Source organism: Glandiceps talaboti, chromosome 5 (genome assembly GCF_964340395.1).
Source record: "Glandiceps talaboti chromosome 5, keGlaTala1.1, whole genome shotgun sequence".
Lineage (NCBI taxonomy): Eukaryota > Metazoa > Hemichordata > Enteropneusta > Spengelidae > Glandiceps > Glandiceps talaboti.
Genome location: NC_135553.1, coordinates 11,563,788 through 11,579,437, shown reverse-complemented (window position 1 = coordinate 11,579,437; position 15,650 = coordinate 11,563,788). Strand labels below are relative to the sequence as shown.

Sequence of the window (15,650 nt, the reverse complement as noted above, 5' to 3'; positions counted from 1 at the left end):
GTAGAACATCTACTTCCGGTCAGAGAGCTTTGCACTAGGACATAATATAAATATAGTAAGGGTACAATCTTGTAAAGTTCAGCACAGTTTTAGCAGATGTCTAAGAGGTCACAGTTATGTAAGTCACAGTCATGGTATAAGGACAGTTTATGGTGTATCATGATTTAGTGATTGCATATACTTGTAACATTTTAAAGAAAAGTGCATGTGAATACCGATGTACTGGTTCTCTTCTAAAAGAAATGACAACACAAAACAAAATTAACAAGGAAATGACTCAAATACCTTGTTAATGATTTCAAACTTTTGGGTTCTCCCCATCTTTTGTGAAGCTTCCCTAAGAGTAGATAAAGACTCCTGTATATCTTCAGCATTCATCTTCTTGAAATCTGAAGTCTTCAGTCCAGCCACTAAGTTACCAAGTTGTTTCACTTCCTTTGCAGATATGGGCTTCAACAAATAATAAGTCATGGTTTACATACAAATATGGTTTACATACAAATGAGGCTGTTCATGCAGTTCTATATCTTTGTTATTTTATCAGATACCAGTCAAACTCTATCTTTATAAAATTATGATTATCTGTGTTTTTGTTAAGGGAGGTAAGCATGTAAAATCTACCTGAGTTTCCCTGTCATTATACCAGGGTTCCCCACCAAAATTATGGTGTAATTCACTGGAAACTGTGCATGTTTTACCATATTTCCCCTATCTGTTTTCGGGGTTCCTTAACCTAATAGCAAAAACAATGATTATATCCTATACATAATTTAGCTATTCTTGTCCTGTCTTTATCCAGAAAAAAAACACCTAGTTGACATGTAGAAATCATTCTCCACTTCATGTTCTTTCTAAAATACATCTGATTTAGTGATTATGACTACCTTCTCTGTCTCATTTCTCCCTTCTTTAAACCTCTCCATTATCACATGTCTTTGTCGTTTACTGAAGTCACTCTGAGCTAATTTAGTCACAGCTTTAGCTACTTCTCTGGGTGGTAGCTCTCTTAGATCTGTCACTTTAAGTCCACTGGCAGCTCGACCAAGTTTCTTGATGTCCTCACTCTTCCAATCCCTAACGTTACCTAGTGACTCTGCTACCTTGGCAGCAAGATTTCTAACTTGCTATTAAAAGAGAAATAAAAATACACCAGCATTGTCAGCTATAATATTCAGGAAAACAGGAATCAAAATACATGTTTCCTTAGGATGTCTGAAATCTTGTGAAAACGGAGCAAAAACCAATTCCTGGAGTTAATCTTCAAGGCTATCTCTTAGAAGATCAGTACTTAGCATTGGCATTAAATATTTGTCTTTGATACTTAATAATTCAAAACTGACTTACAGATCCTCTGCCTTCCACTGATTCAACAAGATTGTCACCTGCCTCAGCAATCACTGAAGATGGCAGATTGCGAATCTCATTCCCATGAAGAAACTTTGTTAGATTTCCAAGACTGAAAGTAAATATCATAAGAGGAATTAAGGTGAACACAGAATGACCGTAGTTGCAAAAAGTGTCAACAGTGAATTGAAGAAGTGTGGATGTGGTGAATGTTATCAAGACTAGACAAAAACTAATTTTCCCTGCTAGATGCTAAGTACAATTCAAACAAACTCTTTAAATCAAATCAAGAGTTTCAATGATGTCTTTGGATCAGGACCAATACAGTTATTGTATCAGGAATAACATTTGAGTACACCCAACAATGTCAGCATTTAAGGCTCAAAATGCAAAACAAGGTAGTTAAGGGTCAAAATTTGAAACATGGTATTTGAGACTTACCCTTTCACTTGTTCAGCAGACCATTCCCACTCTGGGGATTCTAAGACAACATCCATAAGAACTCTTCCCCTGGCATGCTGAAAGTCATGCTGGCTTATCATTGGAAGAATATCCATTATCTACACAGAACAACAAAATTATATCAGTGCTACAAAGATAACCGGGTATAGTTGTCAAATTGAATGTTGCATACTCTGGATATTTACAAGGTGCGCTACTTGAGGTATTCTCTGCAGTTGTAACTTTAGAGAGCAAAGTTACATGTGTACCAGAAAACACCATAAGACTGGGAAGAAGTACCCCAAGTATCAGCACTGTCTGGTATTTGTTATTATTACATAGTTTATCTAAAACGGCAAATTTTAAAGAAGAAGTTAAAAAATATGGCTGCACCTTCATGTGATTTTGTCTACATGGAACACTTGCATGCTCATTTGCATAGAGATATACAACTAATGTTTTCAGTCGTACACTGCGGTGCAAATACCATGCCACACAGAGATATAAAAAGTACAGTGAAAACACGTGTCACTGAATACAGTAAATGGCATTCTGAACAAGTACACAAGTTAATTATGTAATACTTACATTTTACAATGTGTCTGAACAGGATTGAGAAGAGCAAATTTAAACTATTAGGCTTAAAAACATGTGACATAATTCATTGTGGTTATTGATTATGATATTATCATGTTGTATTCTTCTAATTTGTTGAACAGCCATCTAACATATTAATAATTTATTGTTACTTACTATTGCAGGACTGATTTGTCTGAGTTCATTTGGAGTCATATCTTTTGTCAAATCACCAAACATTAAAAGCTTTTCTGCATCCCAATATGGTACTCTTCCCCAGTGTCTCATTGCAGCATGTATGGTAGCACGACGATTTGGTCCTTCAGGCTCAAATTCACCAGATTCAATAGTACTCATTCTGGAAAAAATATGAAAACATTTTGAAAGAACTTTGAAATGACTTTGCCATCAAATCAAATGTAGTGAAATCAATACAGAATAGTTTCAAATCAAGTTTAATGTCTGAGTTGTAGATGGAATCTGCATGTATTATAAATTAACATTTATTTTCACAAGCATTTCCATTGAAAAATTACATGTTTATCATACTCTCAAGTGTATTAAATATTTTTACACATGGAAATTTATTTGCTGACCAGGGACGCTCTGTTATCAGTACTACACTTGAGTGTAGCCGAGTTTAAGACCATCCACTTTTCTTTTTTGTTCATAATTTTGCACATGTTATGAAATTATCAGATGACTAATAAAATGATTTAAAATTAATAACAATTATTAACATTAGACTTACATTTCATTAAATGCTTCTCTGTTCAAACTTTTGATAATTTCTGGATTGAGACCATTTATAAATGGCAGGAGGAGGTCAATGTCAGCTGCATCCCATGTTCTAGGTCTTCCAAAGTGTCTTTCAAAAGCAGATACCACAGCATAATTATACTCTTTAGGTGGCGGTCCTCTTTCCTGAAATTTAATCACACTTGAGTTAGGGACGATCGCACAATGTCATACAAGCTCAAGAAACAAACTTCATTCACTAAAAAAAAAAACCCTCCCCTAAACGAACGTTCACAAGTGTGACATCATCATGTTTTAAATATGATGTAAACTCGGGGATGTAAACCATGGTGAAAATTGTAGTGGTCACATTACTACGATTGATGCACTATAAAAACAAAGTAAACATATTAAGATATTAGTGGAAACCAATCACTGTATATCACATTAGCAGTAAATTTGAATCAACTTACAGTATCAATATCTCAATGATAAATACAGAACCTGTTATCGTTGAAGGTATGAAAGTTTTCTAAATTTGGTTAGAAGTGTGAAAATAAAATCAGCAGTCACACTGATTCCAGACCCCCTCCCCTCTAAATGAATGGAGTTCGTTTATTCAGCTTGTGTGACACCGTGCAATCGTCCCTTATTACAAGGTATTGTTTTCCATTACTTCAATACTTCAGAAATTACAGTGATGCTTTCAAGTTTGTAGTCAACAATGAGCATATTTTGATATTGACTTGCCTAATGGATATTGATTACTGACCAGCATTCCATCTGAGCTTAGGAAACCCCTGTGTGATTGATGACAAATTGTCAAAAATTGTTCAAATAACGAAATTAAACCTATTTCAATGACTATTAAAGTTAGGTTGTTGTTTTTTATTGCCACTGTTGTATATTACTTTGTGGTCTTACCTGAATAATCTCCTCAGCAAGAATTAAGGTTTCTTCAAACACAGCTGTTGAGAAATAACCAAATAAGTGGTATATAGCCTCTGAGCTTTCTCCAGCAAACATTAACAGCGCAATTGCCTCCTCAGCTGATACACGTTCTATGAAGTCATGCTTGAAAAAAAAAGACAAAATGAGATCTTTTATAATTAAAAGAAGATAAAATGAATTTTTTTCACACCAGCGGACAGCAACACCTTCAGCTTTAAATCATAGAGAACACTGAAATTGTATAAAATCTATGGTACGAGAAGAAACTATACATTGTCTATTTTTCAAGGATCTCCTTTTGTAGTTTGAAAGTTTTTTTCAACCGAGTATACTGTAGTAGTACAATGAAAATCACAAAACCTGAAACAAAACATCATCTGGCTCAACAAAAGGCTTATTAACAGTGCTACACTTTATTGTCTTGCTTGACAAAAATTCCTGTTGATGAAGTGTAGCACTGTTCGATGTGATGATGTTTATTGAGTCAGATAAAAAATTCTAGCGGTGTTAGTGAGATTTTTATTGAGCTAGACATTGAAATGTAGCTGTGTTAATAGTAAGACTTGTTTTGACCTTTTGTTTCAGGTTTTATAATTTCAATTATATTTGTATGCAGAATGGAACACAGATAAAAGAAAGTGCTAAGCCTTACATTTAGTCTTTTTACAATGCTTTCTGGCAATGCAATCATTTCTTCAAAACTTAAATGTGATATCTCATCCAGATTTGGCAATAGACCTGTTAATTCTAATTTAGCTCTGAGACCTTCTGGTAAGTTTGCCAACATTCCATGCAGCCTGCAAGATAAATAGAATAAATTTGTATCAAGCATTCATCAATCTTCCCATGTTGTAATATTGGCCAACAATAAATTAGAGTGTGTTGTATTTACTATTTGTAGAGTCGAATGCTTGGTAGATTCTTTGATTTTTAATTTTTACATTTTTGTTACAAGTCTGTTGCCTCATCATCAACCAACCAGATTCAATATTCTGTTATGCTAGACTAGTTGCAAATGGACCACTTTTGAAACTGTTGGCTAGATATACTGTAATATTGTACACCCTGAACAGTACTGAATCACCTGTTGGTAAAAGTATATGTGTCACTCTACATGTATACGGTACATTACACATCCTATCAAATGGATTTTTTTGGTCTACACTCTAAAATCAGCACCCAACAAATTAAATTATGACTTCAACCTGTTACTTTACTACTCATGAATAAAATAGATCTGTAAGTAACAAGTACAATTGGTAGTTTAACAATTTTCTGTGAATATATCGATGGTTGTCTTATGCAAAAAATATGCTCTTGTTACAGCTAGTGCAGCTTTAAAATTTATTTCTCTAAAACGTATGGTAATGACTATTGACAATCATGGTCAATTACAGACCCCCATTTCTACTTCAGGTTCTCCAAGCACTTTTAAATGTTGGATATGAGAGTACATCTTTTTAAACGTAGCAGAAGCAGTTGTGTCATGTGGAACACGTTCAAGACAAGTCTTAAGAATTTAAGAGATGTCCTGCAAGTGCACCAGTTGGGTTTCATTCAGGAAACATGTGACGTTCACATTAGACTATCCCTAGTCTAGAACCCTGTTACACATTAGACACAGACAACAGAACAGAACAGTACAGAACAAAACATACTACGTGTACTATAATTACTATCTTATATTGCAATGAGTCTGTCTGAGGTAATAGGGTTAATGGGTTAAAAAACATCATCTCTTAATTCGTATGTACTAAATTAATCAAGGATTATCAGATTACAGCATGAATTATGATACAAGTAATGGAAGATGAAATGTTTACTTACATTTCGTCAGACATCATGTCATGGATCCCATCATCTGGTGATAAAATACAAATATATTATAAGCATCATACCACACACAAACCAGGTTTATCAAATTCAAACAAAAAATATGGGTTTAAACCCCGGTTGTTCTACGTAACAATGACGCATATTTATGTCATTGGTTTGTGGTTACCAAAATTTGAATATTCGTGTCAATAACCTTCAGATAGTCATGAATATGCAGTGTTCATCTAATATATATTCATGTCTGCTGAGACCCATGCGGCAACAGTGTACCATTACTAGACTAGACTAGAGGTGAAAAGAATTTTAATTTGGTGTTTCTTGATAATCAAGCAAAATTCATGTGATCTACAATCATGAAATGACTTCAGGAACCAAGAATAGAATAGAATAAGAAAAGAATAGTGTTTGTCACACTTTAGCAAAAAATAAGATTGTTTTTAGTGTCAATAAGTCGGTGAAATCTATGTGAGTTCCTTGACATTTCCACCTGAGTTTCTGAACAAAATTGTGGTATACTGATATCATTCTGGTATATGGACCATGATTCACTCTTCTGTTACTAGAGTTCTAAAGGTTAGTTTATAACAAGTTGAGAGAATCTGTCTTTACCTACTGCAGCGTCATGCCATTCATGGTTATCAAACATTAGATCATAGTTGTTAGCAAGCTGCACATTTTCCAGGTCTCCTGGACTGATGCCCAGTGGAAAAGTGTAATTTTGTGGAACATGAAAAGTACCATTCCTATAGAAAAGTAATAACTCCTTCCAAGATTCATCTGACCAAATTTGAGATGGTGGAGGTGTGGATTCTGGAAGAGAGAAAATGTCAACATTGGGCCAAAAAAAGAGAAAGAATTGTTTCTGGTCAGGACAGTTTTTCTAAAATGGTGCAACAATGCGGATCTTAATTTTTTTTTTTATTCTCAACAAACCTGTCACTCAATTTACTATTTATGGCAGTTACTGTTTGTTCTTTTTATTTAGTACTTAATTAGAGCAAGTGTGTATGTGGAGATGTCATTTGCTTGTTCATGATTGGCTTCGCAGTTGTCTTCACTGAAGTAGGGAAGTTTATTTTTGTGTTTCCCCATGGATCTGCTGACTGCTTGGGCTGGGCAAACACACACAAAATAGGCCAACATGAGGGTATTTAAGTGATGCACGTGCTGACCTGAAACCGTGTTTATCATTTCAAATCAAGACTTAGAAACCTGTCTGTAGTTATGTTTTTGTATTGCGTCTGCAGTGTCCATGAGAATTCTTTTATCATGAATGAGTTATCAAATTGAAATGTTGTGACTACATACACTGACTGCACTATGTGTTCAAAACTGTGAAGCGAAAAATTCTTACCAACCTGAAAATATAATTTTGTCAATTTATGTTCAAGCCTGATATCCAAAGAGATAGATAACCCGAATAACAGGTGCATTGATACTAAGCTTCAACTACTCAATTTACCATCAGGGGTAGGGAGGGCCAAGAATTTTACCCAATACCAAAGTTACCTGGTTTTGGAAGATCTCTACTATTACTCTCATCATCAGGGTCTTGTGGTAGGTCTGGTTCTGGGGAACTCTCTGGTCCAGATGCCACTCCTGAATCTAAATGATCAGAAATGCATTGTTTTATGATAAACTGACATTACTGCATTGCAAGCTTTTCTAATTTTAACCAATCTGAATGCCTCCTGTATGTGCAAATAAGAAAGACACTTGATTGTTGTGCACTGCCTTTACTGTAGTGCTGAAATAATTGTGGTGTTGAGTTTTATCATTGCGGAGATCCCCATCCATAACATTTGTTGTTGTTTTTAGCGAAATCCCCGGAATGATAAAAAGCACAGATACCAAACATTATAGTTTACCTCGATACATGTACGTGAAACTGGAAGTGCATTGACAAATAAATATAATTTAATATTACTGTGCATTACGGTGGTGGTGGAGTGGGAGGGGAGAAAAGTGATAACCTGTTTACAAAACCATACTTTTACAACTAGTGGCTTAAATTATCATCTAAGATTGGACTGGTTTGGGGATGAATACTGCTCGAAGTACAAAACTACTCGCGCTATACATACAACAAGTCGATTTTCCGTTTGCACGTGACATCCAGATTCCAGTCACCGAGTCGACATCTCTTCAGCGACACAGAGATTGAATGTTATTTATAAAAAAATTCATAAGAGTTGTGGGACTTCCAATACAATAACTATCATCATCACCACCATCGTCATCACCATAAAGAGGATTTTCCATATCAACGTTTGACACGACGTGTGAAGTTTAACTCACCCTTTAAGCTTGAGGCAACAGAAAAGAAGCAGACGACAACTGCAAGTGCGCACGTCGACATGAAGTTGAACTTTGAATTAAAAACCATAATCAGGCCGATATTGTTTTCAGAAACTGAAGATATCTGCCACAGGGTAGCCCAGGACCACTATTGTTTGAAAATATCCTACTTTATACGTACGACTCCACAACATTTGAAAAATGTCCACAGTCATGTCATACAAACACCTCGATGTCACGATATGAGGAGATCTAGAGCGAATGACGTCATCATACATCGCCGCGAAAAGAAGTCGCGTGAGGTGAACCATGGCATGCACAATACATATGCAATAACGCTAAGATTGTGAATGTCTAAAATAACAAAAATGCCATTAAAAAACACCAGTCTTTCCTAATTGTAGTGGTAGAATTATGTGTAATGCATATGATGTGCGAGTTCAAGAAATTATGATATCGTGCCAACATGAACGTTGGTGGCTCACTTCTGTAGCTCGAGATTGTCGGATGATACAATGTTGCAATTGGTTGATAAGGGTGCGGACACACCACCAATCCTCAGGAAAATATCGTACGAATCTTGCTGCTACAAATGTATCAATCTCTATGTCTCTTCCCCTTTCACGTAGGAATATATATTAATCAAAAGGTTGTTATATTTAGTCTGTAGACCTGGAAAACAACAATCTATGAAATATTACACGCCCCTGTGCATCAGTCATGTCGCCTTCTCCGCACACTAATAATTTTACGTGTAATAAGATTATGTAACTTTGTCGTTTAACTTTAACCACACCAAACAACGGTAGACCCACAGGGGCGCTGGTTTAGTTAGCATATAAACATTGGGTGTCTCTAAGGTGACCATTTCACGTACATAATATAGGAAAACATAAGATTATGTAATTCTTGTTGCATAACAACACCCTGGGGGGATGGGGTGGCGCTTGATGGTTTCTTTCCCAAACTGAATCTTAACTGGTTGGTGATTTATTGTTGAACTTTACTTGTAATTTGGTTGGCTCTCAAACAACAGCCCAGCAAACTGTGATTTGATTGTATTGTAAGGTGCTTCACAAGTTGTGTTTTCTACTCCTTCTATCAACTGCTCCCCAAGTTGTGTTTTCTACTCCTTCTATCAACTGCTTCACGAGTTGTGTTTTCTACTATACTCCTGTCAACGGAAATGTTTTTAGCTTGGTCTTTAAATTGGCAGCGTAAAATGTCCAAAGTGTGATAGCGCCACTAACGTCCAACTTGAAAAAAAAACATACTCACAAAATCCCCATCAACATCAAATACACCATCAATTATGTCATTTACTCGCACATGTATAAAGTATCTACAAGAAAACACAGTGTACAGATGGATAATTTTCTTTAATAATAATATTTCTGACACATTCATATCATTGGAAATGGTTATATTTACCGAGATTACTGTCTCGGAACATTAATATATCATTACATTTTAATATGGATTGTATTGAAGTGTCCCAATTACCACAATCAGACACAATCTGTTACCACAAGGGAATTCAATAGACTTTGTAATCAAATTCTGTACATAGGCGACTCGCAGCTTGGCCGCGTTTGACTCACACTTAATTTATAACATTAGGACCTAAACTATATCTACGCTAGGAAGGAAATTACTGTGGTTAAAGTCATGATACCTGATGTAAGATTGTGTTCCCATATTCGAGAAGTGCCATTCTGTAGTAATAGTACCAGGTAATCAGCACGAGCATGCAGTTTGAATTAGACAAGGTATCGAGTTCAATGGGACTCGATATACACAGTTTTATGTCAAGGTGACTACATTAAATACATCACACAATATCTACTCTGTATATTGTGAACGATTTTAACATGTGCAGTACGCAGACTACTATGCTTGTAATAATATTTGGTAGATTCTAATGTTTAAAGAGTTAAAATAATTATCCAACAACTTCACATTGTCCAGACACTTCAACAATGGGGGATCATTCTAGGGCCTGCTATCTTTAGTATGTTTATCTTAAGAATCACTGAACTTAATATCTCATCTCAGCGAAACTGCATGCCCATCGTGAATCGCCTGTATATACACTGTGACTTGCACGAACTGTACCAATAAGTTCGCCTACAGCACGAGGCACAGCCTGTCTTAGATTAACTGAATAAATTGTCGTCTAATATAAAGGCAGTGTATGAAGTGAAAATACACAATGCCTAGTAAAACAATATCGAGAAGCAAATTTAAATCAGTGCAAAATATGGATAACATAGGTAGAATATAAACAAACAAAGAGGCATAAAAATCCAGATTTTGTTTATACTTCTTCAAATTTATTGGTGCCCCGAAAATATATCAGTGTAATTTTGATATCATGTACGATGAGACATCTACAGTTACTGAACATGATTCTGCATGTTTGGTAATAATATAAATAATATTTCAATATGCAACACAATTAGACACCAAAAACCACAACGTTACGGACTGTGCCCCTTTAATGTCTCCACGCGCCTTCCGAATGTGCCTACTCTTGAATAAAAAGAACTTTTATCCAACGTTAGGGCGCCCTCAACTAAGCTGATATCGAACTGCAGGTATCTAGTTGAACCCGTCTTTCACGTGGAATGTATTTGTTACATACATGGGTATCACGAAGTGGTGTTTAACATTTCCAACATAAATAGCCAAATTAGTGTAAATACATTTTTTTTCAAGAAAAGGCAATACTGTCTTGACGATATCAATGTAACACCGTCGTGGTTCCAAACACTCCCAGATACTTACGAGCACGTACGTTTTGTACCATGCTGTGGCGATACATTTCTTCCACGGCCACATTGAGTCTCTCAGCGAAGAAAAGAGGTCTTAAGTGTATGGATAATCGAAAGGAACCCATCCATTTAAATGTCAAAATCACTTTAGAGAAAGAAAAGTAGCCTTCGTTCAGTAGTATTGCTTACCAATTATCATCAACACTGGACTTCCGAGAAGAACGGTTTCGTTCCGATTTTGGCATAGATCCAAAACAAAACAAATTACACCGAGTAAATTTTCTTGAAATATCACATAATTCCCTTACCAGTTTTAACTACCATGTAATCTATTACAGATCCTACTTTTTAATACCACTTAAGCTGGTATAAACCGTAGAGTCAATAGATCGTTTTATACAAGCCAAAGTTTTACCAACAGATTATCAGTTGACAGGGATAGGACTTCCATCAACCCTGCTTTGATCAATGTCTGAAGGGAAAATCATTACATGAACAAACACTTCAAATCCGTCGTGATTTTTTCCTTTGATAGTGCCACTACTATTCATTGCTAGTAATTTTTCAAGCTTACATTCGATGAAGCTAAAGTAGGATTTACAATGAATTTCATTTGTCAAGTCATGTCCATTTTTCAAAGACTACACGTCGTCGAGCTCTTAACCATTGTTGGACTCAGTGTGCTGACGTTGACAGCTATGACGCACGTCACGTCACACTCCCTAAGTCGACATCTTACAAGTCAGTAATAACCACCTAAATTGTTATGATCATACAGATATATGTATATGGTCTGTATGCCTGCTATAAATACATTAGCAGAGAGAATGGTTACTCCTTATTCTTTCCATCTTTCTGGATTAAATCATATTTGCGATGTAAGCTTGTTGTGCTAAAATCCGTGAACGAAATATGAATTTCTTAAAAATCGTCTTATATATCAAGATTACTCCTTCGGACATCTGTCCATAACAAGTTGGATCATATGAATGAAACACTGCCATTGACTTGATTACATCAATAAAAAGATGTGTACTTATAGGAAAGTGTTAAAAAATCCATATATTTTCAAAACTGGATTGCTGGAAGTGTTATGTATTTTTCAGGCCTGCGACAGGGCTCGTAGGTGACGTTACCGAGTGGCATCGATCGTGCAACATAATGAGCATACATATAACACTCGTATGGCGTTTGTGAGAGATATCAGACGCACAAGTTGTATACAATTTTTACTGGATTTCCTCATGTAAGTATTTCCGACTCATCGTAAACGAGGATTAGTATCGTATCGCTTTTGTTCGAGATATTAAGTGCGCTAGTTGTGTAGAATTTATAGTGAATTTCTCCAGGTAAGTATTTCCGTCTCATCGTAAGCGAGTAGTGATATCCCGCTGTTTGAGTTGTACAATACGTCTTGAACTACCTGTGCACTACCTGTGTTATCACATTATAACTGTTCTCCAATTAAACATCTAGACAGTCATGTGTTATCAGTTCGGAATGGTATACGATTTTACCAAAATGTCTTGCCCGGGCTTATAGTCTTCTTAGCAGGCTTATAATCATTGCATTGCAGTATCAAGATTCACAGGTCTGTGTAAAAACAAAAGAATTCCAATAACCGTCACAGTATAAATTCCATTTAATAAGCAGTTCTTATTAAAGACCACGGTACACAGTCACACAGTTGCGATTGGTTCATATGAAGCTTTGCATCTACAAATAGTGTTCTTTTCTTCGCACGTACACCCTCCGGGACGTCGAGAATCTAACTTTGCACGCCAACAGAGCAAAGCACCAATTCCACCGCTTACACCTCCTATGCACAGAAAAACGCCCCCGACGACAAGAAAGACGTTTATTCCATCAACGCTAACAGGCGACATAGCCGAACCTACACCTAGAAAAATGAACGCAGGTAAAAAAGATGACGCTGCTAATATTAAACACATTACACCGTACATTATTTTCAGTTCGAAGGGAGTCAGTTTTGTCAGGTATGCATGGCGACTCTTTCGACGGCGTCGTCTCCGCCGTCTCCGACGATCCGACTGTTGGGAGTCTGTTCCTTCCTCCGTCAGTATTTCATCATCAAAATTGTCAGTCTCCATTTCTTGAGATATAATATCCTTGGTGTCGTCTGCCATTTGTATCAATGTATCATCAGTCCACGTGTTGTCATGCTAGGCATCTGTGAAGTGAAGGAAACAGTACAAGAGATTAGGAGATTACGAATGACTGCATTCCGAATCAAGAATATAATACAATACTACTACATAAATCAAGCTATAGGCATACCAAGATAAATACAAACCAAAAACTATTGTTGCAACATGTTGATAAGCTATCAATAGACACTGTGGCTGATGTTAAAGGTATAATGGCGTCTCTGATAGCAAGTTTTCCCTAAGTGGCGCCTGCGCATTGAACCCAATCATGTAACCACATTCAGTATTAATACTACCTTGCTAACAAGGTGAATATATCTACAAAACCAAGGCATCGCGCCATCACCTATTTGTGCTTGTACAATCTACCACATGCAATCACAATGGTTTTAGTTTTATGTCTATCTTTGTTTGCCTGTAGCTAGACTTCCGTAGTAGTAACAAACATGGCATGACAAAATTTGATCAGTGGCGTCACAAAAATGTTATTTTTATTCTGCTAGGAATCTATATAGTTGTTTATCTCTTCTCTGTCACCACACACAAATAGTTCTGAAATAAACACCACATTTCCTGTAATACGACGATGTCATAAGTAATAGGGATACCAACGAATGATTGTATTACCTGTAATTGTATCTGACTGAAACTGACATGCTGAAATTGACAATATTGATTTTCATTAAGTTAGGGTACTCCGGAAATAACGTTTGGATTTTTCAAATGCATATCATACGATGAGATAAACTCAGTCAAAACGTTCACAAATAAATGTCCATTGGCAAATCATGTTAAAGATGCGTGCGTCGATCAATACATTGTTTGCGTATACCTATGTTCTGCCGAGTCAATTTCATAAAAATAACGCAATTACGATGAAGGAACAGAATATGTAGTTTACACTGAGGAAATGAGTCTTTTACATTTGGCATTATAGAAACTGAACTTCCAGGGTAGGCTTCAAATGAAACCAAATTGTCCCTGATTTGTGGACCCGTTGAATAATGAACAATCTATCTAGTTGACCCAATCTTGTAACGAGGATCCGCGATCATTATTTTTGCAGCGTTTAGTTTATATAGGATGTACAATACACCCGACTAGACACAGGCGATAAAATTATGTGGAAGGAATGAAAATGAACAAACCGGAAAACAGTATTTTGATGCATGAATAGATACACAGCATACGGTTATTATAGTATATTGTTATTCTATATACAGCAGTGTGGATTTGATGTAGATGACACAACGTATAACGTGTAAATCAGACAATATTGCAAAGCATATATTGAGTTTGTGTTCTTCATTATCGCTCGATATTAGGGACTGTTCATTTTTATGGGGGGGGGGGAGTTTATTCACAGATTGACTCTGATCTCATGATGGGTAAAAAGCAATGTGAATGACCCATCATAGTTCTAATGACAAAAAACAAAACAGACTGATCCCGTCCCTAACTTCACATTAATCATTCTGATTTAAATTAAGCATGTGTTTCCAAGGAGATAGATGCAAAATAACTGTCAATCATACGGTGTTAAAATTTACATATGTCAATTATGATATATGAGGCGAAACCATCTTAAAAAAGCAGTCCGAGTTGATAGCGGTTTGGACGTCATAGGTCTCGCCCTTGCGGTTGGAGGTTTGAGTGTCTCTTAAGTGTCTCCTTTGTTTTTAAGAAATAACGTAACAACATAGTACGGTAATTAATACTAAAATAATATTCAGCAGTAATTGCACGAAATGTACTGTAAATCTACTCATTGTCAACCTGTCAACAGGTAAGTATCTCAACATTATAGCAAAAATTAAAGGATATATTAAGAAACAAGAGTTGGTAAACATGCTGCAAATCAGACTCGATGATACCATGTAGTCGTTCCCCTCATCATAAAACACATCGGCTACACGTTAGAAAAACGTGACAAGCTTAAATTATGTTCATTATCTACTGTTATCAGCTAGCAACTACTGTTTTTTTTTCAGAAGTAAAAATCAAAAACCACTAAAATGCCTAATTCTTATTTTCAATCTGTTGTCAACGATACATTGCATTCTTCTGATATTTTTCTCTCTCCAACTGATCATATATTATAAACTAAGGCTGTCAGATATCTCTACTTAGTAGCACAGAGAATTGTTGGGTGAAAATCCCCATCATTACAATCAATCTATCATTTCAGATCCATTCGTAAAAGAACATCCATCATTAAGGATGCCAGCCATCTGGCACATTCGTTTTTTGAACTGCTGCCTTCGGGTAGGTGGTATAATATGAGTATCAACACGAAATCAGCTTTTCGAAAGAGCTTTTATCCATCTGCGATTCGCATTTTAAACCAGTCCTACGATCATTTACAGTTTGTTTTAGTTTTTAGATTTTTTTTAATGCCGCTGTTGTTTTTATCTTTTTAATGTTAATGTTAATGTTAATGTTAATGTTAATGTTAATTCATGTTGTTATGTGTTAATCTATTGAAATGTTATCGCAATTATATTTCTTGCTTTTTTATTTCATT

General features: G+C 35.9%; 1 protein-coding gene across 1 annotated transcript in view; it reads right to left on the bottom strand.

Annotated features, from left to right (window-relative positions):
* LOC144435349 (uncharacterized) overlaps positions 1 to 15,650 on the bottom strand; it is a 180,079-nt gene that overhangs the window by 12,049 nt on the left and 152,380 nt on the right. Inside the window, exons 11-21 of the mRNA XM_078123945.1 lie at positions 7,396 to 7,491; positions 6,496 to 6,696; positions 5,878 to 5,911; positions 4,703 to 4,847; positions 4,024 to 4,173; positions 3,113 to 3,285; positions 2,539 to 2,719; positions 1,786 to 1,904; positions 1,345 to 1,456; positions 885 to 1,124; positions 286 to 450 (exon numbers count right to left, since the gene is read on the bottom strand). Coding sequence (XP_077980071.1) covers positions 286 to 450; positions 885 to 1,124; positions 1,345 to 1,456; positions 1,786 to 1,904; positions 2,539 to 2,719; positions 3,113 to 3,285; positions 4,024 to 4,173; positions 4,703 to 4,847; positions 5,878 to 5,911; positions 6,496 to 6,696; positions 7,396 to 7,491 — 1,616 coding nt within the window. The remainder of the gene's footprint in view (positions 1 to 285; positions 451 to 884; positions 1,125 to 1,344; positions 1,457 to 1,785; positions 1,905 to 2,538; positions 2,720 to 3,112; positions 3,286 to 4,023; positions 4,174 to 4,702; positions 4,848 to 5,877; positions 5,912 to 6,495; positions 6,697 to 7,395; positions 7,492 to 15,650) is intronic.